This window comes from Psammomys obesus, unplaced genomic scaffold, assembly GCF_907164565.1.
Source record: "Psammomys obesus unplaced genomic scaffold, mPsaObe1.curated_primary_1811, whole genome shotgun sequence".
NCBI classification, from domain to species: domain Eukaryota; kingdom Metazoa; phylum Chordata; class Mammalia; order Rodentia; family Muridae; genus Psammomys; species Psammomys obesus.
In genome coordinates, this window is record NW_026585587.1 from 889,812 (window position 1) to 917,135 (window position 27,324).

The 27,324-nt window shown below is 41.3% G+C and overlaps 1 protein-coding gene across 3 annotated transcripts in view; it reads right to left on the minus strand.

Moving 5' to 3' along the window:
* Positions 1–27,324, minus strand: part of Rgs7 (regulator of G protein signaling 7) — a 395,324-nt gene that overhangs the window by 36,788 nt on the left and 331,212 nt on the right. For all 3 annotated transcript variants that reach the window (XM_055608524.1, XM_055608515.1, XM_055608514.1), the window contains exons 7-9: positions 22,241–22,305; positions 21,213–21,289; positions 21,021–21,102 (exon numbers count right to left, since the gene is read on the minus strand). In XM_055608524.1, coding sequence (XP_055464499.1) covers positions 21,021–21,102; positions 21,213–21,289; positions 22,241–22,305 — 224 coding nt within the window. The remainder of the gene's footprint in view (positions 1–21,020; positions 21,103–21,212; positions 21,290–22,240; positions 22,306–27,324) is intronic.

Genomic DNA, 27,324 nt, shown 5'->3' on the forward strand with positions numbered 1-27,324 from the left:
GATATATTTGGTCCTTGTAGAGCTCCTATCCTTTCCATATCATACTAACTTCCCTTCTTTCATATGATTCCCTGCACTCTGCCGAGGGTTTGGTTATGAGTCTTAGTGTCTGCTTTGAAACACTGCTATCCCAGAAGGAGAAAGACAAACTTGGTATATACTCGCTTATATAGACCTACAAGACATGGTAAAATAAATTTTTAAAAGTAACGTAACAAAAACAGGAATAGAAGTCCAAGGCAGTGTTTTCTTGGGCTTATGCACAACAGGCAAGGCAGGCCAAATTTTTTGCAGATCTTCACGGTAAAAAGTACAGAGATGCTAAGATGGGCAGGTGGACAAGAACATGAAGGTGAATCAAAGGCCACAGTATACATGGATTGGATACTGAGAGCAAATGTCTGGAAGACAAACTCCATCAGTGAGGACAGGTGATAAGCTGAACCCTGTATGGCCTAACATGCTGTCCTAAGCAGAGATAAAGCAGGTTCCAGAGGGTGTCTTTCTGCTGCTTGGACTTATTCCCCTGTGTGAGACCATACAGATAAAACCCCTGAGCCCAAACTCTCCTCCAAAATCAGTATTGGATAGCAGCAGAGGAAGCTGAGGAAACAGAAACTATGATTATCTCCCAAACCGACAGAGCTAGCCACACTTGCATGTTAAATATGGCAAGCATTCAGGACCCCACATTTAAGGCCATTCGCTAAAAGGGCCTCTGGGGAGATGAGAGCAGCCATTTAAAAATGCTTATTTTAAACGTGTGCAGAGGATGAATTAATTGAACTCTACATCCTTCCGTTGAAAGCCAGAATTCTAAGTCAATTTGACTTTGTATCAAGTGGGATAATTAACAAATGGCCTCAGAAACTGTGTCAGCCAACGAAAGCGTGAAGTGGAAAGCACTTTCTCCCACTGGCACAGATCTGACTAGCAGTCCAAAAGAGAATTAAAATTTCCATCCTCAAGTTTCAGAGATTATGATCTCTTGAGTTTGATTAATGAACCATTAACAGACATCTAAAACTCCTACTCCAGCTGATGGTGTTAAAACACTAACGGATTTATAAGAAAGGACTGATTGTAAAAGCAAACATTATTAGAGGCCAGATCCTGGGATGGATGTGTGTTTTATAACCTAGCTCCCATCTCAAGAAAATAAAATCTGCCTACTCAGAATTTCTCATTAATGGTCTAAATGGTTAATATGAAAAATTGACAAGAAAGACCTGGGATGCCTGTCTCTGTGACTATTGCAAGCTCCTAATATTTCTACTGTCCCCCTCTTTTTTTTTTTTCAGTCAGCTAAAGGTGAAAATGATTCCTGCAAAGTTGTCTGGGACCCTTTCAAATCCCGGAGGCCATGACTGAGTGCTGGTCAGCTCTGAATAACTACTTCCAAAAGTCAGGCACCGAGGTGAATGAAATACTGAACAGCGTTTTTTGCATTCTCTTATTTACTCAGGGACAATTTTTTTTTCTGTATCTGATCAAGTGTGAGATTGTGCTTATAAAATGGCGAGACCCTGAAGTAGCAACATGAACAATTTCTCAATAACAACCTTACAGACATGGAATCATCACAATACAGGAGGGCAATGCCTATGTTGATATGGTGAATGATAGAGCAGAATATTTCTGATATCCATTCTTGTGCACTTTATGTTGGTGCACATGCACACACACACAGAGGCAGAGAGGGAGGGAGGGAGGAAGAGAGAGGGAGGGGGAGGGAGATGCTAAGCGATTTCTTTTTATCCCAACAAGACCACTGTCCTTGATACTAAAAAGGAAGCTACTCGGCTGGAGAGATGACTCTGTGGGTAACAACACTTGCTGTGCAAACCTGACGACCTTAGTTTCGGTCCCAGCACCAACTAAAAATCACAGCCTGACCATGTATGCCTGTAGCTCCAGTGTGGTGAGGTGCAGAAACAGAAGGGTCATTAGAGTTTCCTGGCTGCCAGCCTAACTCCAGGTCCAGTAAGAGTCCCTGCCCCAAAGGAGTAAGGCAGAGAATGACAGAGCAGGACATCCGTGTCCTCCTTGGGTTTACTGCACACATACACTCAAGAAAAGCACATAAGTGAAAAAGGTCCTCCTGCAAATTAAATTTTTGAAGCTTATTTTTAATATTCCAGGAATGGGCAGCATATGATATATGATATATTAACCACAAATTGGTTTTCTGTAGAACCATGTGTATTTTCCCATTATGATCAAAATAACATTATTGTTACTAAGTGGACATGCCATCAAGGTGTTCAAATGTATACCATTTGCTTAGCATAGCACTTTTGGATTCAAGGAGTAAGAATGTGCTATTTACATCGGTCAGCACAATATCCTAAATCAATCCCAATGACACAAGAGTGAGTAACTCAGCTATGTTGTAATATTGTTGTAATAGGATTTCTTATAAGATAGAAGTTAATACTTCAGAACACAACCCCAGGCTGAAAATGAGAAGACCATCAAGAAATATCACTCTCTGCGGTGGGTGTGTAACCCATGAGATGCAAAATGGAAGCAGTAATTCTCAATTCAGAATTGAGTAGGTCTCATTATTGATATTTTATTTAAGAGTCTTCAAACCCCATTGAGTTCCTTAGTTCCTTTCAGGTCATACTACATTTATTTAGTTATTTATTTATTTATTTATTTTTGAGGTGCCGAGGATAGAACGTAGAGCCTCACCCTGGCTATCCACATGCTCCACCATGGAGCTAGAGCCACAGCCCACATGGAAGATTCTTGTTAGGTATGGTAACAGACAGTGTCTCAGGTGAACTCAGGATAGCTGTGTTGGTGAGTGACAGTGAAAGACAGAGATGGAAATATTAGTTTCTAGGAGCTAGTGTATAATGGGCAGACAAAGTTCTAAATGACGCTTGAGTGGATCCCCAGTTGGGAAGGTGGGAAGTGGGGTGAAAGGATGGGTAATCAAATATCAAAGAATTCTTTAGGTCAGTAAAATGTCTTTGTGTAATAACAAATGGCGAATGCATGTCAGTATGCATTTGCCAAAGCCTGCCGAATATACATTCACAAGAGGAACCTGAATTTAAACTGTGGCTTTTTGGAGATGATTTATCAACATGCGTACCTTGGTTCTAAGGAGGACTGTGCTGCACCTGTGGAGGCAGAAGTTAGATAGGAACTCTTCATATTTTCTTTTGAATTTTGCAGTAAACCTAAAAACCCTCTAAAAATAACCTCTGTCAAATAGCAGCAAAAACCAGTAGAGAACTCACAGCCTGGAGTGGCTGTGCCTCTCTGGAATCCTAGAATTCAGGAAGTAGGACTGAGAGTTCAATACCAGTCTTTGACACTTGGTCTGCCAAGCATGCACATTGACCAATCACCTTCCATTTCTGTGTCTCTTTTTTTTTGTTCTAATGTAAAAGGCTACCTTCTTTGTTAAAAAAAAAATGCAAAGATTTTTAACTGAAAAAAGAAGATGGTCTCCTTTAGATCAGAGACTGAAAAAGTATCTCAGTTTACCCTGTATCCTGGTATGGCGCATGAGACTGTCAGCCATCATTGAATTGTGTTCTGTTTGTATTATCTGGCCCCCATCTGTTGTATCAGTCACAGCATGGGAAACACACTCAATAGAATTTTAGAATTTTTGGTTCAAGGGCTTTTAGGCCATTGAATACCCTAAGCGTTTTTTACTTTTCCTCTTATCTTACTCTGTGAAGGTAGAAATTAAGGTAAAATCTGGATGGTCTCTTGGAGGACAACAAAAACTTACACAATATAAAATATAGGATCTAAGGAGAAGGAAAACTGATTAGTTATAGAGCAGACAAAAATAATTTTAATTTTGTAGATACTGATGTTTGTGGTGGCAGTTTAAGTTGTATGCCATCGAGGCTGAATAAAACAAATTTCTCGTAGCTACTCTCAATCCATTCACAAGGCTCACAATGGCTGTGATAATGAATAACCATTAAAGGTAAAGGTTGGCAAGTGTGAAAACCATCACATATTGAAATTAACCTTAATTTATGATAGCAGCCTTAGGATCAACAGTCTTCAATCACAGGGGATTTTAGGAGCCTCCAAATGGGAAAAGAGATGTACCGCCCTGTCTTTCCTACTTGTACTGCTATAACAAAATGTCACAAAGCTGGGTGACTTATAAACAACAGAAGCGTGTTACACACAATTCTGCAGACTGGGGAGACACAGAGAAAGTATTAGCTCAAGACTTGCCCAAGCACCTGCTTTGATCTTCATAGAGTGGATCGTAGAAGAGGTCTTCTGTGTGTACCAGCTTGGCCTCAAACTCAAGATCCTCTTGCTTCTTCCACACTCTGTCGATACACCTCCACATCCTGATGAGGGTGACTTGTCCTGTGCTCTAGCATAGTAGAGGTAAGGGAGATCTCCTGAACCCACTAATGCGGGCAGTGCGCACATGATCTATGCAGTTTCAAATGGCCTTACATCTAATACAGTCACCTTAGAGGTTAGGATGATTTTGAGAGTGGGCCACGCAAACGTTCAGGCTGCAATGGCTCCTTTATAGGACATATGTACAGAGTGAAATGTACACTTGGGTTTGACAAGAAAGATCTTTGTAAAACTTGACACCTTTTAAAGACTAATCTTCTTTTATCGATGCTGATTTCCTAAAGAGGATATGGTAAGTGCCATGTTCCTTAGGGATGTCTGAAGGAGGGTGCCAGGGAAAGTTCTCTAGATCACACACTATTATTATTATTGTTATTAGGGGAATATTAATATTAGTCCCCAAATTGTGAGCTTTTCTTTCATCCTTAGTGGTAAAATATAAAATAATCCCAACATATCTCTGTGTACCTATTCAATCACATCTAGGTAATGTAGCCATTTTTGCTGTCTCCTAGGCAACAAAACCCATGAAGCTAGACAGCTCTAATTTTTTATGTTTCTGAGTTGTTTCATGTTATGACATTGTTAGTGCCTGTGTCTTCTAGTCAGCTGTAACCTTCTATGATCTTCCTGGCCTGCAATTCCAATTGTCCTCTACCATTTGTTAGGTGGCCTCTGATGCAGATCAGGAAACTGGATAGGTATGTTAACAGAGGTCTCATATTTTAGCACTGTGCCTAGCTTATCACATCAGAGTCTTAATAACTGCTTTGGTCAAGGCTTTCCAAGCTTACTTCTCCACTAATTTTGAACAGAAGTTTATTTGCTATATATGAGGTAGGAAATACAAAGACTGCAACAGTAGCCTGTGAACAAGTTTTCATGGTATCTTTTAGAAGATCTGCCAGGACATAGACATGATGAATTAAATATTATCAAATATGTATCAGGAGGCTGGGTGTGGTGGGGCACACCAATAATCCCAGTACTCACAAGGCAGAGGCAGGTGGATCTCTGTGAGTTCAAGGCTAGTCTGGTCTATAAAGTAAGTACAAATAGCCAAGGCTACACAGAGAAACCCTGTCTCAAATACAAACAAACAAACAAAAACATGTGTGTGTGTGTGTGTGTGTGTGTGTGTGTGTGTGTGTGTGTGTGTAATTCCAAGATGGAAAGTAGTACATCATTTGGGAGCTGAGTTGTTTTTTTTTTTTTTTTTTTTTTCAATCCCTGAAGCATGGGGAGGTTGCCTGAGTGATTTTTTAAAACCACAACCAAATGGGGTCACGTTGAGTGCTTCCACTACTATACTTAGTGTGGGTACTGAGGAACAAGAGACCTTGTGCCTCATAGGCAGGCCTTCTTCCCCCACCATCTCCATCCCAACATCCTCCCTTCCCATTCTTGCTCCAGTCTCCATAGAGCCCTTCCTGCTCATTGCTAGGCTCTGGTTCTTTCCCTTGTTTGAGCTGTTATCTCTTTCACAAGATGTGGCTCAGTAGGTTCCATGGCCTGATTCCCACATACATCACTCTATGAGAGTGTCACTCTCCCATTAGCCATTTTGTAGATTGAAGATTATGCCTTTTGCTAAAAAGCATGATTTTACATAGGAAATAATACAAATAAATATAAATAGTACTCATGTTGCAGAGTATTTTGATACTCTGTGCTGGATAGTTTTATGTTAACTTGATGCAAGCTAATGTCATCTGACAGAGATAACCTTGCTTAAGAAAATGCCTTCATGGGATTGGAGTGTAGGCAAGCCTGTAAGGCATTCTTTAAATTAGTTATTGCTGTGAGAGGGCCTAGCCCATTGGGTTGCTACCATCCCTGGCCTGGCGGTCCTGCATTCTGTAAGAAAGCAGGCTGAGCAAGACTTAAGGGGCAGGCCAGTAAGCAGCACCCCTCCATGGTTTCTGCATCAGCCCCTGCCTCCAAGCTCCTGCCCTTCTTGAGCTCCTGTCCTGACTTCCTCTGATGATGAACAGTGTTGTGGAAGTGTAAGCCAAATACATTGTTTCCCCAAATACATTCTCCCCAACTTGCTTTTGGTCATGGTATTTCATCACAGCAATGGTATCCCTACCTAAGACATCCTCCAAGCATTCCATTGTCCAATTTGGTTTTCATTAGCATTCTATCAGGTACACAGGTCAACCGCTACAAATCTAGTTTCCCTGAGCCATAATATCAAACATTCACATATTGGAACTGAAGGGAGATATTAGGTGGTCAGACCTAGTTTTTAGTTATGATTTCTTTTGATAACCCTCATAATAAGACTCATCTAACCTGGACCCAGATGGTTCCTATACATTCTTCTTTGAAATTGCCCCATCTGTCACAGAGTTATGGATGCAGAGAACTTTTGAACAAATCGCTCTTTTTAAATGACAGTGTAAGTTGTTAAGCTTGTGAAGGCTAATTTTAATTGTCAGCTTGACATAGTCTAGAGTCACGTGGGGAGGGATGTCTCAGTGGGGGAATGTTTTCATTGAGCTGGCCTACAGGAACATCTATGGAAGAGTGAGAAGGCACGGCCCGTGTGGGGAGCACCACACCCTAGGCAGCCCAGAGTGGGGAGCACCACTCCTTAGGCAGAGGGTCTTGCCATGTGTAAGAACGGAGACCCAGGGCTGTGAGCAATCAAGAAAATGAGCAGGCGGCCACTTCTCTAAGCCCATGACTAGACACAGTGTGGCCAGCTGAGCTCCTAACCACCTTAACTTCCCTGCATGAATACACTGTAACCTGGAATTGAACATCTAGCTTTGGGTCAGGATATTTTATCACAACAGTAGACATGAAAGTAGAACAATATCAGTAATCATAACACACACGCACAAACTATAACTACAAAACAGTGACAATTTTTGGAAGAGCCGGTGTCTTATTTAGGCTTTGGCACCTTCTCAGGCATGGGAGTGGCAACAGCAACACACTTCTTATATGAAATGGTGTTTGAAGTACGGTTAGCACAGTTTTGGACAACTAGAAGCTTAGTGGCAGTTTTTCACGTTTTCTCCATCCCAAACTCTAGCAGTCATTTTCCCCAGCTATGTGGTTCAAAGAGTCAAAAGAGTCAACAGGTTAGAAACAAACAAACAAACAACCTGGAAAGAGAAATGAGACAGAATGCAACATTTAATTCACATAAACATTGGTCATGGCAGTTCAGAGATGAGGTGTGAGATGGTGAACATGCTCAAGGCCATGGTGGAAATTGGACAGAGGTCCTTGCACATGTTAGTCAGCCGCTCTGTCACCAAGCCACACAGTCAGTGTTTGTGTTTCCTGCTCCTACTGGCAGTTTCCTCATTTCACTTTCCAAGGTGCTGACCGTCCTAATAACCTTTGAAAAGCTGTAATTAACGGCACAGGCATGTGTGTTGGAGTTTCTGATAAAGTTTTTGATTGTAGGTAGGTTCATGAAGTTCTTGAGAGGGAAAAGCAGAATCAAGGAGAAATTTGGGGGTGTCTGGATTAGAGGCAGAGTGCTTTTTCTTATTTATATCACTTTAAAATTTAATTCGTTTTTCTGAGGAAGACTGGCACACTTTGGAAGATGCCCGTTATTGTGATTAAGGAAGCATAGGCTGTCTTTCTTTTCTCCTAAGAAAAAGAGTGCAGTTTGGACATGGAAGGGGTGATGTAAATGAACTCGAGGGAAAAAAATAAAAAAAGAAGAATCCAGACCCAAATGCTAACCGCTCTCCATGAAATTGGAGTCATACTTGCTCTGTCAGGCCATCAGCACAGAGAACCACTGTGCCCACTCGGCCTTCCCTTTTGAGACTATGTACCTTTGCTTCTGTGTATGCACATTTTTTTTTTTCAGAATCTTTGATAGGATTTCAGAAAGAGTTGCAGAATAGTTCAGAGGAGTCTCTTTAATCCCGATTCTTGAATTGTTCAGATTCTGTCCTATGTACCCTTTATGTCTATATTTAAAATATTACCTGTGGACCCTTTTCTGTATCTATAGTATGACTGACCCAACGACCCAGCTTCCAAAGAGAATATTGTAGAGAAGAAGCCCTTCCCACTTGCTTAGACCCCAGGCTCTGCAGGCTAACAGTGATGCTTCGGAGCAGGGTTGTCCTCTACTACCCCTTCTGGAAGTTAACTGTTAACCCTCAGGCCCTTCTCCCAATATAGCCCCAAGCACTATTCACACTCTCATTCTTTCAGAAGAAACAGGCTAGAAATCTGGGCACATCATCTTGAAAAGTTGCCAATCTGCAGGCTAGAGAGACACGACTTAATAACAGGGAAGTGGTTTTTATGCTCACTCTACCCATGGCTCACATAAATAGCATCAGATATTACATAATAATAGGACACTGTATCTTGAAATCTATTCAGGGATAGAAAGAGCAAATAAGATAAAAGATGTAGCTGGGGAGAGAGAGAGAGAGAGAGAGAGAAAAAGGACACTTTCACTCATAAAGGCTCATGAGAGCCATGCTGTCAAAATATTTTTTATTCAATCCAAAAGAACAGATGTGAATAATAGACAGAATGGGTGTTTCTTTTTCCACGGCACAAAGGAAAGATTAAAGTTTGAGTTAACACATCTTTAGGTTTTTCTCTAACAGCCGAAGATACCAAGAATAAGAGCATGGACCACTGATAGAGAAGCCCCCTGGGCCAATTTGGCCATGAAGGATGAAAGACCTCATCATTTCTGTCATCTTCAACCTGAATTGTCTCCCATGGATACTGCAAAACTGATAAAGCAAAGGTTATAATGGGAACGTTGCAGAAAAAAAAATGTTATGGAAGACACTAAAGCTGTTTTAGTAAGTTTCTAATGAGCACTTGACCTTGTGTGTTTAAGTTACACCTCACCTCACACATAGGATTAAAAGGCCTTGAGATTTACAGAGTATTGTGTTAGTCATTTCAAGACCAGGAGTAGATGTGCACAGAGGCAGGCCTGGTGAGAGACTGAAGCTTCTCCAAGGAGGTTGTGTGCATTTGGAAACAAAGGTCAGGTGTTTTACTCATGATGATGATTTGCTCTCGGTTCTAGGACAGCCAACTCAAGAATCTTGCTTTCTCTTGTTGGTAAACTAACTGTCACCCTACACAGTCACAGCAAAGAATGAGTAACTCAATGGTTTCAAAAAGCTGTTGTTGCTAGAAAGTGCTGGCAGGAACTGATGAGTATTATAGATACGGTTAGGCATCCACATGCATGGTTGGTCTTACGGATTTTGCAGAGACAAAATCTAGAAGGCATGCATGCATCTTACATGTTTCAGTTGAATAAGATGCAGTGAACTGAGGAATATTCAGACCAGCTGATATCATGCCTCAAATCAACCACTTTTAGGATAGCTTGTTGACGCTGACCTGGCCACTGATATTTGGGTTGGTTCAAAAACCAGAGCTTGTGACAAAAATAGGTATGTGCTTTTCACAACATGTATTTATTCATATTTACTCATTTGTATGGGGGGACACGTGTATGCGATGTGTGGAGATCAGAGGAAAATTTGTGAGACTCACTTCTCTCCTTCTCCTTCCATGCAAGTATTGAGGATTGAACTCACGTCATCAGGCTTGGTAGCCCATACCATTACCCACTGAGCCATCTTACCAGCCACTATGTATCCTTTGAAAACTGCATGCATGTTTTAGTGTCATCCAAACTGATGCTTGCCAGAATGAAGGAAGGGCACATATGATTAATTCACTCATCAACTCAGAGTATGTGCTGAGAGCATGCTGGTAGTGGTCAGGGCCTCAATGCAGAACCAGTCACTCACTATTGTATGTTCATCATCTCAGTGGCCCAAGTAAAGATCACTCGCATCAAGTGCCCTCGTGGTCACCTGGTGAGTTTGATTTTTCTCCATTTTATGAGGGGGAACTGTTAGCTCTGCTTTAAACTCATTAGGATTAAAATCTAGAAGATTCGAACAGCTGTCTCAATGGTACAGCGGGCAGTGGGTGGCAGTCTTTGTTTTTAGAACTCCTCTGCATTCTTCAGAGGATTTGCTGAGAAATAACCTTGCACAGCAGGGACAACTAGACAACTTCCCCTCCCCCCCCCCTCCACTGACTTTCCTTCTCCTCCTGCTGAGGAAGGGGACTCTTCCACCAGCATTTGCATGGATCACAAGAGGTGAAGAAGATTCTGTTTGTTCATGGAGAACTGGAATTTTCTTCCCCTACTGAATTTTCAAATTCTCTGCCTGAGGTACAGTTTAGTGGCACAGCACTTGCATAACGTGTAAGGCCCTGGCTTAGCTCCCAGCACAGCAAGAAAAAAAAAAAAAAAAAAAGAAAAAGAAAAAAGAAAAAAGAAAAGAATTCAAATTTTATCCCAATTATCCAAAATTATCCAAATTTTCCTGGGAGCAGTTTTGGTCCCCAGTGACTCCATCCTCCTGGCACCCACATTGTACCTGGGTTAGTCAATGTCATCCGGAGACCATGGAAGACATTTTAGCATGCCATCTCTGAGATTAGCTGTAGTCGAGTGAGGTTTCACATACGGGGCTGACAGTTTGGGGATAATACGGTGAAACTGTCTGAGGCCTTCTTGTGTGAAGAGGCCGCTGTGGTCATCTTCTTGCCATCACCATCGATTCAAGACTATCATTCCAGGTGACTGTGTCACTTCAGGTGATTTGACTGAAGGCTCAAGGGTCGTAAGAGATCTTGAACCAGATCAATCTAAGAAACCACTTCTGAACTCCTGCTTTGAGACCAGGTTTATCTGTGTAACAGAACTCTGACTGTTCTGGCTGGCCTTGAACTCACAGATATCTGCCTGCCTCTGCTTATGCCTCCCAAGTGCTGGGATTAAAGGCGTATGCTGCCATGTGTGGCTGGGGGTAATTTTTTAATGCAGCAACGGATGGATTCTCAAGCTCTGAGCATTAACTCAAGCTCTTCCGATTGCCCAAAATCTTCCCTGAGGACACCATGCCATTTATATCTGAGAACTTTTCTACACTACCCAATCCCTTATTTTCTCATCTTTTCTCAAAAGCATTATTTCTGACAGGGGAGGTGGCTCAGTGTGTATCTTGGTGACTTTTTCCTGTTGCTGTGATAAAAGGCTCAATCAATGCAGCTTGAAGAAGGAAGCATTTATTTTGTTTCACAGACAGTGAGTACAGTCCTTCATGGGGAGGAAGCCATGTGAGTGAAAACTTGGCATTTAGGAGAAGGAAAGTGATGGGCGATGCCACTCCACTCTCCTGAAGTGGGGCCTTTCACATTTTCAGGAGCTCTTCCTACACCAGTTAAGTTAATCAAGATAATCCCTCACAGGCATGCTCTGACGTCAACCTAAGCTAAGCGATCTCTCACAGGTGTGCCTATAGGCGTGCCTCCTGGGTGATGTCCTGGCAAGTTTAAAACCAATAATAATCACCAGAGTGGGTAAGGTGCTTGCAGCACAAGCATGAGGACCTGAGTTCGGATCTCTACAACCCACATAAAAGCTGTCTATGGCGGCACACGCCTGTAACCCAGTGTTGGGGGTAGAGACAGGCAGATCCTACAGGCTCACTGGATGTTTTGTCTATCCAAAGAAGCAAGCAGCAGGTTTCCTGAGAAACCCTGTCTCAGAAAACACAAGGTGGAGGGCAATAAGTGAAAGCATCTAATGTTGACCTCTGACCTTCACACAGGTGTGCATGGGAGAGCATACTGAACACACAGGTGTGCAGACATGTATCGCCCTCTCTCTCTCTCTCTCTCTCTCTCTCTCTCACACACACACACACACACACACACACACACACACACACACATACACACACACACACGAATGAATGAGTGAAAGAATGATTAAATACATAAAAGAATTGCCCATATCACAACGTCAGCTACCACCATCAGCACAATGACTACATGCCAGGTAAATATCAAACAGTCACTGCTATATGTTCTCAGTGTCATAGGAGGCAGCTGTTACCATCTACATGTCAAATGGTGAGTCTGAAATGTGGAAGCTTTTAGCAAAATTTCACCAAGGAAGGGAACTGGTAATCGAGCCAAACCTTTTTAGCGATAGTTGCATGCACTGAGCAGTGTCCTACATAAAACAGCCACGGCGGCACTTGCTTTCTCCAAGTTTCAGTGTCTGAGACGGGGAAAGTAGAAAGTAGAAAGAGGAGGAGACACCATGTTTAATGCTCGAGTTGTAGGAGGGATGGGAGCAGAAGTGAATTTTTGTGCAATGCATGACTTAAGCTCATGAGAAAATGTTGCTCTCTCCTCCCCCTTTCTCTATATGTGCATTTCTATATTAAGGAAATAAAGTAAATTCTGCTTGAAATTTTGTTTTCCCTTCCTCCTTTATTCCCTTTCTCAGTCCTCCCCCTTTCTACACTCCCTCTCTTCTTTCTCCAGTTTCTCCAACCTCGTTTTCCTCCATTTTGGAAGAGAGGTTTGAGAGAGAGCCTCACTCTAAGGCACAGACTTCCTCAGCCACCCAAGTTCTGAGACTCAGTACTCAGTACTGAGATCATAGGCATGTACTTCCCACCTGGCTGATTGCATAAAACTTTTCTCTGTCGTGCAGGGGCAGTCCAAAAGCCAGTATTGTCATATTTGATAGTAAAACTGCTGTTATTGTTGCTGATAATAATGCAGATATAAACTGATATCACTGCAAATAAACACATCTAAACCCTAAATCAATATGAAGAGGAAAATGATGTAGAGGGAATTTCAGTGCTCTCTTCTGGAGTTCTGGGGTTGTAGGAAAGGAAGAAGATAGCTCCATGATCTCCCAAATGGAAAGCATTTCTCGCTGACCCTCAAGTTTTCCTAGAGATCCCCAAAGATTTTCCACCTTTACTGTAATGGGTTTCAAAATTAATTCTGCATCCCCAACAGGTTTCCAACTCAGGCCTCACTGCTACAACTATTGACAAAGTCTCTGGTCTTTCCATCATATTGCCAGGGCTGTATGTCCTGTCACATCCAAAGTGAGCTCACTATTCAGCCCTTGTCAAAGCCCTTTGCCGATTCCATATATCCATCATTTTTCTTAGTTACTCAGACTCAAAATTTCCACTGACTTGGTCCTACAAATGATGACTTTGGTCTAAAAAAGTTTTAAAGTAAGTGCCATGAAAAATGTCAATGAAGCCGTCTTCAAAATCGTGCATGATTTAACAAGCATTGGACATGGAAAGTGTAGGGCAGCACAGTGCTTTGTAGTTAGGATGCTTAACTGGAACTCAAGAAGCACTCGAGGCACATTGTTTTTATTTTGGTTATCTTTCTGAAATATGTCTCTAACTCTTAGTACTCTCGTGGAATCTTTGTTGACTAGCATGTATTCAGTTTTAAACTATCATCAAGGGACATAGAGATCAACAGATAACTTGTTAAGTGCTTTCTGCATCCCTGACCCACTATTTCTAATATACCTTTCCCACTTCTTAGAGTTCTGAGTACCGAGAGAGTATTATTCTCCGGTAGTTTCCACTCCGATCGTATGGAATCCACCTTGAAGAAAAAGAATAAACCTGAATCCCAACAGCAAGATCCTGGCTGGGATTGAAGTTGTGTGCCCCTTTATGAGTGTGTTTGTGCCCATGAGTATGTGTGTGCTTATGTGTGTGTTTGTGTGGTCTTGTGTGTGTGCCTTGTGCTCCTGAGTGTGTTCTTGTGTTCATGTGGTGTGTGTGTGTGTGTGTGTGTGTGTGTGTGTGTACTTGTTTGTTTTATTACCACCTCATGCATCCACTTACCATACCCACACCATTTTCAAAGCATGGTGTCCAGAACTTTGCAGTAAACTCCCAAGTAGATTTCCTTCAGCATTTTAACAAAACTTTTTAAGCTTTGACTTAACCAGATGCTAACTTAACAATAGCGCTTTTCAACATATGAGTGCTTGGATGGACTCAGTGATAAGAAGCTTGGCGAGCATGGCAAGACCCTAGGATTAAGCCTCAGAATTGCAAGAATAAAATAAATAAAGCTCCTGTAACATAAACTATACAGGAACAAAAAGCCAAATCCCATATTACCTTGAATAAGCAAAGTCTAGTCTGTTTCTTCCTCTCTGTTCTTGAGCTGTTTCTGGGAACTGTATCTGGAGTCCTTGGCAAGTAAAGGGTCCATCTCCTTGATTAGGCCTCAGTTTAGTTTTTCCCAGAGCAAACACTGACACACTTAGAGAAGCTAATTTTATTTCATACAGGTATTAAGTACAGGAGACAGATTATGTTTTCTAATCTGACTTAGAGATGACATCATAGTTTTAAGAAAATCATATTAAAATCCTATTAGATCTATTTCCTACACTGCTAGATTTTGATTCACACACTGTATCATAACATCACCTTAAGCTGGCATTGAGCCTGTGGAGATGCTGAGCTGCTGCGGTGCCATTTGCTCATTGTATTCTTGATTAAATAAATGGAACCAGATCAAAACAAGATCAGACAGGTGCAGCCAAAGCACCAAATCCCCTCGGCTAGAAAAAAGAGCAGATTTCTTTTTTTTAATTATTTATTTTTCTTTTTAGTTACATTTTGTTAACTCTGTGTCCCAGCTGTATCCCGCTCCCTCATTCCCTCTCCAACCCCACACTCCCTCCCTGGTCTCCTCCCTGCCCCTTTCCAAGTCCACTGATAGGGGAGGACCTCCTCCCCTTTCATCTGACCCTCTTTTATCAAGTATCTTCAGGGCTGGCTGCAAAGTCCTCCTCTGTGGCCTAACAGACTGCTCCTCCCCTAGGGGGGGGTGTCAAACAGCCTGCCCTTGAGATCCTGTTAGAAATAGTCCGTGTTCCCCTTACTTTGGAAAACTACTTGGTTACTGAGCTACCACAGGCCACATCCGAGCAGAAGTTCTAGGTTATATCCATAGATGGTCCTTGGTTGAGTGTCAGTCTCAGAAAAGACCCTGTACCCAGATATATTTGGTCCTTGTAGAGCTCCTATCCTTTCCATATCATACTAACTTCCCTTCTTTCATATGATTCCCTGCACTCTGCCGAGGGTTTGGTTATGAGTCTTAGTGTCTGCTTTGAAACACTGCTAGGTAGAGTCTTTCAGATGCCTTTTGTGGTAGACTCCTGTCATAAGTTCAATGCACATCCCATTTGTCTTTCTAAATGAGGATTAATCACCTTCGCCTGTGTCCACTTTCTTGATTATCTTCTTTAGGTGTGTAGATTTCATTATGTTTATCATGTCTTGTAGGTCTATATAAGCGAGTATATACCAAGTTTGTCTTTCTCCTTCTGGGATACTTCACTCAGAATGATCTTTTCTAGATCCCACCACTTGCCTGCAAATTTCATGATTTCCTCCTTTTTGATTGCTGAGTAGTATTCCATTGTGTAAAAATACCACAATTTCTGTATCCATTCCTCCGTTGATGGACATCTGGGTTGTTTCCAAGTTCTGGCTATTACAAATAAAGCTGCTACGAACATGGTTGAACAAATGTCTTTGTTGTGTACTTGAGCAAATTTTGGGTATATACCTAGGAGTGGTATAGCTGGGTCTTGAGGTAGCACTACTCCTAGTTGTCTGAGAAAGCGCCAGATTGACTTCCAGAGTGGTTGAACCAGTTTACATTCCCACCAGCAATGGAGGAGGGTTCCCTTTTCTCCACAACCTCTCCAGCATGTGCTATCACTTGAGTTTTTCATCTTGGCCATTCTGATGGGTGTAAGGTGAAATCTCAGGGTCGTTTTGATTTGCATTTCCCTAATGGCTAATGAGGTTGAGCATTTCTTTAAGTGTTTCTCTGCCATTCGATGTTCCTCTTTCGAGAATTCTCTGTTTAGCTCTGTTCCCCATTTTTTAAGTGGATTACTTGGTTTGTTGCTTTTCTGCTTCTTTAGTTCTTTATATATACTGGATATTAGCCCTCTGTCAGATAAAGGGTTGGTGAAGATTCTTTCCCAATCTGTAGGCTGTCTATTTGTTTTGATGACAGTGTCTTTTGCTTTACAGAAGCTTTTCAGTTTCATGAGGTCCCATTTATTGATTGTTGCTCTTAGAGCCTGTGCTGTTGGTGTTCTGTTCAGGAAGTTGTCTCCTGTGCCAATGAGTTCTAGGCTGTTTCCCACTTTTTTTTCCAACTGATTTAGAGTATCTGGTTTTATGTTGAGGTCCTTGATCCACTTGGACTTTAGTTTTGTGCAGGGTGATAAATATGGATCTATTTTCATTTTTCTGCATGTAGACATCCAGTTGGTCCAGCACCATTTGTTGAAGATGCTGTCTTTTTTCCATTGAATGGATTTGGCTTCTTTGTCAAATATTGAGTATTCATAGGTGTGTGGGTTTATTTCTGGGTCTTCTATGCGATTCCATTGATCCTCCTTTCTGTTTCTATGCCAATACCATGCAGTTTTTAAAGAGCAGATTTCTAAGGACTGATATAGGTGTATATTTTAATTAAAACAGCAACAGACATCATTGTTAAGATAACTCAATTTCTGGTTATTAAAAATAAAAGCATTTTACATATTTACAAATGTAAATAATTCCAGGAAAATATAATGACATAGCTTTAAAGTTATTGATTCAGATTGTGTCTTACTACTGTGACATGATGAATATCGGCCAGTTACTATAAAAGTAATATCTAGTACCTGCATGCTTTTTAAGACCCTGCGATTGTATCATGTTTTTTTTTTCTTTGCTTCTATTTCTTTCTCCTTCTCTTTGCTTTTTAATTTTTATTTCTGAAACAGAATTTCATGTCGCCCAGGCTGACCTCTGGAGCTCACTGTGTAAGCTTTTGAGTCTTTTATTTCTGTCTTCCTAATTCTGAGGTTACAGGCATGTGCTGCCAGGCATGGTTTTTTTCAGTTCTAGGATACAACCCAGGGCTTCTTGCACATGAGGCAAGCACTCTGCAGAGAGAGCTAAGTTTATAGCCTGTGTCATGGCTTTTCAGTCAGCTTCATAAAAAGCTACAGTGAGGCTGGGCAAGGTGGAATATAACTTTAATCCCAGCAGTCTGAAGGCAGAGGCAGATAAATGGATCTCTATGAGTTTGAGCCCAGCCTGGTCTATATAAAGAGTACCAGGCTATCCCAGCTATGTGTATGCATCCTTTCAGAAGGAGACATGCATAGATAAACTTCAAGATTCCAGATGATAGAAGTCTAAAAGTATCCTGTTGTATAATTTATTCATTGTTTTCAACATTCTTTTGTAATTATGAGAACCCACAGCCATTCCTCTAAATAAACTTTCAGGAAGGGCTAAACCTCTGTGTCCATCCCTAAAAATGAGTATCAATCTGTTGTAATCAACCCTAAGGTAGTATGTTGAGACAGAATTCCATATCAACCTAACAAGGGTTGATACCAAGCAGGTATCCCAACAACCAAGCTGCCTCTTCATGGCCTCACAAGCAGCAGAACTGGAATACTTTGGAGACAAATAATCTATCTGCTAGACATCCCTTGGCTGAAGACCTGCCTTGCCTCATTTATAGAATGCTGTGTTGGGGTGAATAATCTGACATGATATTTGACATGTAGGGGCAGCTTGCATTTCATTTGGTATGTGGACAGCAAAAACTGTCACGTTTCCACTAGGAAGCAATTCTGAGAGTAGTCCAGGAAAACAGACAGTAAAAGGACACAAATATCTCATAGTGTTTATGTGGCTGTAGCAGCTACCCAGCAATGGTTTTATGAGTATCTATCCAGTAGAATGTAATCATCAAGGATCATAGCTCTCTTGTTTTTCTTAGAAACCCCAACAGGAATAATTTGTAGGACAACTCTCTCCCTACTTCTCTTCTTCTTTCTGTCCAGCCCCAACAATTTGTTTATTCATTCCAGGACTCCTTTCTATGCTCTGTGCCATTTTATTTACAGGGATGATTATCTTAGAAAGCCCTCTTCAGGGCATGGAGAGATGGCTTGGCACTTGTGAGCACCGGCTGCTCTCCCAGAGGACCTAGGTTTTGATTTCCAGAACTCACATAGTAACTCAGTTCACCTGTAACACCAGATCCAGAGTAACTGCACCCTCTTCTGACCTCCCTGGGTGCCAGTTGAACACATGGTACACATACCTACATGCAGGCAAAACAATCATGCACATAAAATAAACAAATAGAAGCAAACAAACAACCACAAAGAAGCGAAAACTCCCTCCTTGCTTAGTTAGCATTGTAGCCAGTTACCAGAAACACAGTTTATGCTGGCTGAGGGGACCATCCTTGATGCCAGGGGTGCCACTTTCAACATCTCTCTGAGTTATCTATCCCTCAGTAAGGACTCAGAAATCTGCCTTCTCAGTGGCAGACATGACTGTCAGACAAAGATTACCATTACGTAAGTTTGGGACAATTAAAAAATATTTAAAAACTTTTAACGCTAACACATATTACCTCTCATGCAGGTGTGACCAACCCTGAGCCACACACAGCTAAAGAACGCTATGAGCCTGGTTAACCACAAAATCATATACAACAACAAAATCAGAACCTAACTTAACTTGGAAGGTGATAACCTGGTCCTCAGCCATAAACTTTGTAGATTGACATGATGGTGGTATTGTTATGTATAAAGGTTGGACATATGTAGAGGTTATGTGTATAGCCATAACATGGGAACAGTAAATAACAGAAGGTAGAGTTGATTTAGGTGAATACCACTCTCCAAAGCACAAAAGCAACCCATGTCTATTTTTCTTTAGAAAACAGACAAAAGAGATTTGCCTGCCATCTCTGTTTGGGGCGTGGAGACTATGGCTTCAGGATGGCATAAAGAGGGTGAATAGGAGAGCATAATTATGTTCAATAATTATGGTGGCATTGTTTTAGGAAGCTGTGGAAACTGCAGGAGGTGGAGTCCCCTGGAGGAAATAGGTGAGCAAGAGAAGATCCTGAAAGGAGTTTATCATCCCTGGCCACTTGCTTCTGGGTCTATGTTTTCTGTCCCAACATGAAATGACTAGAGTTCTCATCCCCTGGCTTTTTCACTCGGATGGACTGAGTCCTTTGAAACCATTAATGTTTTCTCATTATCTGCTCCATGCAAAGGTGAACACTGTAATTTGAAACAGATAATACAGCAAGGTGTCTGTAGTTTCTGGAGGCTGCTTTAAGAAAACGGATATTCTGTTTTGTATCCTCATGATGGTTATGAGTATGATCTCACAATTCTTTCTTCACCATAAGCAATAAAACTCCAACTGTATTTTGAATAGAAAACCAAAAAAAGCCCTATTCTTTTGAGAATTCAAGTGACAACAAATTCAAAATAAAACTTAACAAGTGAATTACTGTCTGAATTGAAATACATGCATATGTAAATATGTCTCTAGAGTCCTGCTATTTTGGTCTGACTCAGAAGGTAGTTGAGAGGAAAATTTTAAGGTACTATAAGCCATTTGTTGTGATCTCTTTCTCTTGTTGCAAACTTATTTATTCTAGAAAAGTCTGTATAATGTTCTCTGGTGGCCTGTCTATAATTTAAAGAAATCCATAGAAGAGAGAGATATATTTTCAAAACAAAAATGAGATTGGACATGTGATCTTTTTGTTTCGTTAATTATTGTTTTAAGTGTGTGTGCAGGTCACACACACACACAAAACTACACAAGCAAGTGTATACATTTGTGCACAGATTCTGCAGAGGCTAGAAGAGGGCATTGGATTCCCTGGGCTGGAGTTGTGGGCAGCCGTGAGTCCCCCACCAGGGGTCACTGAACCCAGGTCCTCTGAATAAGAGCAGTACAGGCTCATAACCAGTGAGCCATTTTTCTACCCCATTTCTTTAGAGACAAGGGCTTGCTGTGTCTGTGAGGCCGGCTTTGAACTCAATCCTCTTGCCTCAGCCTCCTGAGTGCTAATGTTACATGCTTATGGTATCATGCACAGCGGATATGCTATCATGTGGAGGCTAATGACCATGATTAAATACCTTCCACTAAGTTTTCTGGTATTAAGAACACTCAGTATTTGTTACACTGAGGCACACATTTTTGACAAAGAGAAGAAGAGCTAAGTTCTTATATAGATTCAAAATTGCATCATTAAAAGTATAAATTGATGAAATACTGGTGAAATAGCTCAGAATATAAACGCTTTTAGCACTGAGCTTGACATATGAGTTCAATCCCAGGAGTCCACATAAAGAGAATGGACTCCCATAAGGTGATCTCTGACCTCCATAAGTGCCCCATCCCTCAAACACAAGCTAAATAAGCAAATGTAAAAAAAAAGTAAAAAAATAAAAAGATTAGGAAGCATTAACTGATTTAAATTCAATGATATGTTAACTTCAAAAGACAAAATAGGCATAAATAAGTTCTAACGAGGAAAATAAAATCAAGCAATAACATTTTTATTCTAATGTTCTCTATTTAAAAAGCCAAAAACTGAGACAGTAAACATAAAAATGCTGTTATATTTGTGGTGTGCTTTTCCCCATCAGGTGCTAATGGCAGAATCAGGCAGCTCAGGTGTCCAGAGTGAGCTAGCTAGCCACACAAAGGAAAAAGCATCTTTTTATAAATATACATCACACTAAGTCTCATCTTATATGGAGGTGGCAATCTTTCCTTAATTAATTTACCCAGACACTGGAACAGACTATGAGGGGACCATGGTATTTTCTAGCGCACTCTTGTCTTCCCAACCTGAGACATGAATTCACAGAAACATGCTGTAAGCTTACTCACCACAGGCCTGTGGACATCCCAGAATGCTCTCTCTTGACTATCTAGGATCTTCCTCTCAATTTTGTCTCTCTTCTTGTCCACTCTGTCAAAATGGTAACAATGAAGAGTTAGCAGAGGCAAGCATACCTACTACCTCTGCACAAAAGACCACAGCACTTGAACAAATCTTGCCAAAGACTCACAAGGACTCACTTAGCTTGTGCTTCTGCTTGCATAAAAATGAACTCCCATTTCCGGGCAAATGCTCTTTGCAGCCTGGCCAGGCTCTCCTGAAAGACATGGGACAGCTGAGGATATTCTAGTGTTTCGTTCCAAATTCCTAAAGTCTTATATATGCTCAGAAGCTGAATCAGCTGTGCTTTCTGAATTCAACTAATCACGGGCCTCATGGGCCTAGGTTAGGCTCTCACTCACTAAGTAGCTGACAATTACTTTGAACTTCTCATCCTCTTGTCTCTGTGAGGGGAGTATTGATAACTCCAGGCATGCCTAGTTTATATGGCGCTAGAAAACAGAGCTCTGTGTATGCGAGGCAAACACTCTACCAACTGAGCTACAGTCCTGGGCATTGACCAACATCACTCATCTCACAGAAAACACAATGTAGAGCACTGAATATTACTTTGTTTGAGAAAAGTACTGGAGACAAGTTCACTGGATCTTTCTGTCGCCACTTTAGGGAGAGACAGGAAAGCAATGCCTTCTTACCACTGATCCAATCAGTTTTTTCAGGTCCTGAAAATAGCTCTCAGTCCTTGGCAGCCCACTATCTGCTGCTGCACAGTACTCCAAACTAGTTATCACAACACAGCAATCATCTGAACAAATTACACTAGATTGTCCGTATCTGATGGTGGTGGCCAATCTGAAGGTTCTACTAAATTGGTCCCTAGGGTAAATGGTTTTCGATCCTCAGAGTTTAGACATTATCAATTTAGTATTTATCTAAAACCTTAACAGTTAAATTAGTCTAAAAGAAGAAGATGTGATTTTCTTTATACACTGAGTTTGTATGTTTAGAATTCTACTCTCCTTATTGTGGAGAAGAAAGAGGAAGCAGACAAAGAGGGGTTCACTAAACCAATGGGCTCTCTGCTCCAAGGAAGCAGACATCCAGTCCTTATGACTCATTGATGCAGAAAGAAAAGGAGCACCCACACATAGCAAGGGCCTGATTTCTGCTCATTTTATAGCATGTGGTGAGCCTCCTTGGTACTTACAGCTTCATAATCTGCTAGTTCTAGCCTTGCCTTGTTTTGCATTGTTCTCTTGCAGAGGTAAACAGCTGAAAGAAAAAATAACATCATTTCTTGGCTGTTCATTAACACCAGAACACTAAATACAGAAATAGCACTACATGTTAAGATACTTGTTACTTTCTCTCAAGTTTAATCTTCTATTGTTATCTTTTTTTAGACAAAAATAAATCATGTTTAAAAACACGAGGTTGACCAAAGACCGGGGGCGGAGCCAAGATGGCGACTAGCACACACAGTTTCCGAGCTGTGGAAGAGATAAAGTTCTGAGTTAATGAGTGGAAGAACTTCTGAAGCCAGGGAAACAACGGAGAGACTTTCTAAACAACAGGGAACATCGCAGGAGGTGAAAACCTTGGTCTCGGGTCACCTAGGGACTTGTTTGGGGAAGGTGAGAAACTATCCATGATCTCTCGGCACTCCCCTCCCCCAGACCTCCCTCCTCCTCAGCACAGCGGACTCGCCCGCCTTTCTCAGCACAGACCTAACTGCCTGGGGCCTGCAGCCACTGAGGCGGAGCCCCAAGCCCTTTATCTGAAAAGGCCAGCAGTACTGTGTCTCGGAGCCCCAGATTCACGCACGGTGGCTGCACCATCCTCCCAGGGCCCGAGTCTGCTAGACGCCATACTAGCTCCGCAGGAGCGCCATCACTGACGGTACGGCCCGCCCAATCCCACAGTGACAGAGAATACGCTATATACTCACCCAAACCAGACAGAAACGCCATACAAGCTAGACACACCAGGTGCTGGGCCTCCGAAGCTTGGAGAGCACAGTAAAGAGACCCCAGGATTTCCCAGAAAGCATCTGGACTAGCAACCCAGTCTCCAGTTACAGCGGGACTTTCTAACCTGGCGGCGGAGCAGCACTGAGCTGGCGGGGCACATCAGCCCTCCAGTTTAAGACTAACCAGGGCCAAACCAGAGAACAGAAAGGCTGGTTACCCCAATTCCTACTGACGTGACCACCCTGAAATCTCCAGCTGCAGCAAGACCTCATAACCTGGCAGTGACAGCAGCACGGAACTGGCAGAGCACATCAAAGAAGCAGGGCCAAACCAGAGAGCAGAGAGCCCAGATACGCCGATCTCTGCCAAGTGTCCTGCCTGTAAGTGAGTGCACCCTTGAGAATCTGCAGCTCCACTGATCCTGGGTCCTTCTAAAACAGAAGCCAGGCATCGAACCCCCTCCCACCCATATACCCACTTTGGGAAACAGAGGGGCACTTGGAACATTGAAGTTCCTGCTCTGTGGGTCTAATTGAGGAGTTAAGGCAGTTAATACCAGAAATTGCGCTGCGATCATCACTAGTGCCTGCGACATATACATTGCAGAGCCCCTCCCACACACTCAAGGGTTCAACATTAGCCATCACTCTGTCCCTCGAGACACACGCCCACACCCACTTACACACACACACACATATACACACGCACGCACGCTTGCATTTGCCTCTGTTTGCGCCTGCGTACTTTCCTCCCACAGGTACAGCTAGTCCTCAGCATACGCTAAGGACACGGGACCTCTCTCAACTTCCTGAAGAATTCTCCAGACTCGAGAGAGAGACAGTACCAGTCTGATCGGCAGAATCCAAAAACAAACAGGGAAGGTCTCAGATAAGCCAATGGCCAGGGGTAGGCGAAAGAACACTTCCAACATAAATCAGGACATCATGACTTCACCAGCAAACCCCAAAATCGATGGATACTCCAATTCATCAGAAGCACAGGAAAATGACCTTAAAGCCATGCTTGCTCAATTATTTGAGGCTCATAAGGAGGAAATGAACAAATCTTTCAAAGAGTTGGCCAGTCAATTGGAGGTAAAGAAAGAAGAAATAGGCAAAACCCTTAAAGAAACACAGGCAAACATAGCCAAACAAATAGAGGCACAAGTAGAGAAAAAATTAGTGGCATACAAAAAGGAAATGAACAAAGAAATAGAGTCCATCGTAGAGAGACAGGAATCCAAATTCAAACACATGAAAGAAATGGTGCAAGGCATGAAAACAGAATTAGAATCAATAAAGAAAACACAAAATGAGAAAACTCTTGAGCTGGAGAACTTGGAGAAAAGATCAGGAACCACAAAAGTAAGCATCACCAACAGAATACAAGAGATGGAAGAGAGAATCTCTGGAGCTGAAGACACACTTGCAGAAATTGATACTTCTCTCAAAGAAAAAGTAAAATCAGAAAAATTCCAATCACAAAATATCCAAGAAATCAAGGATGCTATGAAAAGACAAAATCTAAGAATAATAGGAATTGATGAAAAAGAAGACTCCAGGCTCCAAGGTCCAGAAAATATTTTCAAAAAAATCATAGAAGAAAATTTTCCCAACTTAAAGAAAGAGATGTCCATAAATATACAAGAGGCCTACAGAACACCAAATAGACTAGACCAGAAAAGAAACACATCACGTCACATCATAGTCAAAACACTAAATCTACAGAACAAAGAAAAGATATTAAAAGCAGCAAGGGAAAAAGGCCAAGTAACATATGAAGGTAGACCTATCAGAATCACACCAGACTTCTCATCAGAAACTATGAAAGCCAGAAGGGCCTGGGCAAGCATCATGGAGACTCTAAGAGATCACAAATGTCAACCCAGACTACTATACCCTGCAAAGCTTTCAATCAACATAGATGGAGAAAACAAAATATTCCATGACAAAACTAAATTTACGCAATATCTATACAGCAAAACAACCCTACAGAAGATACTAGAAGGAAAACTCCAATCCAACGAAAACGAATTCACCCAAGAAAACAGGGCATACAGATAATATCCCAACAAAAATGAAAAGAAAACAAGCAATGAAACGAGGTAAGATCATCGACTCCATTACAAAAGGAACTAACATGCATTGGTCAATATTATCTATCAATATTAATGGACTCAACTTACCAATAAAAAGACACAGGCTAACAGAATGGTTACGGAAACAGGACCCAACATTCTGTTGCATCCAAGAAACACACCTATGCAACAAAGATAAACACTACCTCAGAGTAAAGGGCTGGAAAAATGTTTTTCAAGCAAATGGTTCCAGAAAACAAGCTGGAGTAGCCATCCTAATATCTAATAAAATAGACTTTCAACCCAAGTTAATCAAAAAAGATAAGGAGGGCCACTATATTCTCATCAAAGGAAAAATCCAACAAGAGGACATCACAATTTTGAATATCTATGCCCCAAATACAAGAGCACCTACATTCGTAAATGAAACAATATTAAAGCTTAAATCATACATTGATCCTAATACCTTAATAGTGGGAGACTTCAACACCCCACTCTCATCAAGGGACAGATCAACCAGACAGACACCAAATAGGGAAATAAAAGCACTCACAGAATCCCTAAATCAAATGGACCTAATAGACGTCTACAGATCTTTTCACCCAAACTCAAAAGAGTACACCTTCTTTTCAGCACCACATGGAACCTTCTCCAAAATAGACCATATAGTTGGTCACAAAGCAAGCCTCAACAGATACAAAAGGATTGAAATAATCCCTTGTATACTATCTGACCACCATGGACTAAAGCTGGACATCAACAACAACAGAAACAACAAAAAGCCGACACGCACATGGAAACTGAACAACTTACTACTCAATGACAGCTGGGTCAAGGAAGAAATAAAGAAAGAAATTAAAGACTTTCTAGAATTCAATGAAAATGAAGGCACAACATACCCAAATTTATGGGACACATTGAAAGCAGTGCTCAGAGGAAAATTTATAGCACTAAGGGCCTACAAGAAGAAATCCGTAACATCACATACAAACAACTTAATGGCCCAACTGAAAAACCTAGAAAAAAAAGAAGCAGATACACCTAAGAGGAGCAGACAGCTGGAAATAATCAAACTAAGGGCAGAAATCAATCAATTAGAAACAAATAAAATTATCCAAAGAATCAATGAAACAAAAAGCTGGTTCTTTGAGAAAATCAACAAGATAGACAAACCCTTAGCCAAACTAACTAAAAAGCAGAGAGAAACTATACAAATCAGCAAAATCAGAAAGGAAAATGGGGACATAACTACAGACACTGAGGAAATCCAAACGATTATTAGGTCATACTACAAAAGCCTATATGGCACAAAATTTGAAAATCTAAATGAAATGGATAACTTTCTTGACAGATTCCATCTACCAAAATTAAGTCAAGATCAGATAGAAAGACTAAATAGTCCTATATCTCCCAAGGAAATTGAAGCAATCATTAACAGTCTCCCCTCCAAAAAAAGCCCTGGACCAGATGGCTTCAGCGCAGAATTCTACAAGACCTTCAAAGAAGTACTAACACCAATTCTCCTCAAACTATTCCATAAAATAGAAACAGAAGGAACACTACCAAATTCATTCTATGAAGCCACAGTCACTTTGATACCCAAACCACACAAAAATCCAACAAAAAAAGAGAACTTCAGACCTATCTCTCTTATGAACATTGATGCAAAAATACTCAATAAAATACTTGCAAACCGAATCCAAGAACACATCAAAGATATCATCCACCATGACCAAGTAGGCTTCATCCCAGGAATGCAAAGGTGGTTCAACATACGGAAATCCATCAATGTAATCCACCACATAAACAAAATGAAGGAGAAAAACCACATGATCATCTCCTTAGATGCTGAAAAAGCATTTGACAAAGTCCAACACCCATTTATGTTTAAAGTCTTGGAGAGATCAGGGATACAAGGCACATACCTAAAGATAGTAAAGGCAATATACAGCAAGCCTATAGCCAACATCAAACTCAATGGAGAGAAACTTAAATCAATCTCACTGAAATCAGGGACAAGACAAGGCTGCCCACTCTCTCCATATCTCTTCAACATTGTACTTGAAGTCCTAGCCAGAGCAATAAGACAACTAAAGGAGATCAAGGGGATACAAATCGGAAAGGAAGAGGTCAAAGTGTCACTATTCGCAGATGATATGATAGTATACATGAGCGAACCCAAAGATTCAACCAGAGAACTTCTTCAGCTGATAAACACCTTCAGCAAAGTGGCAGGATACAAAA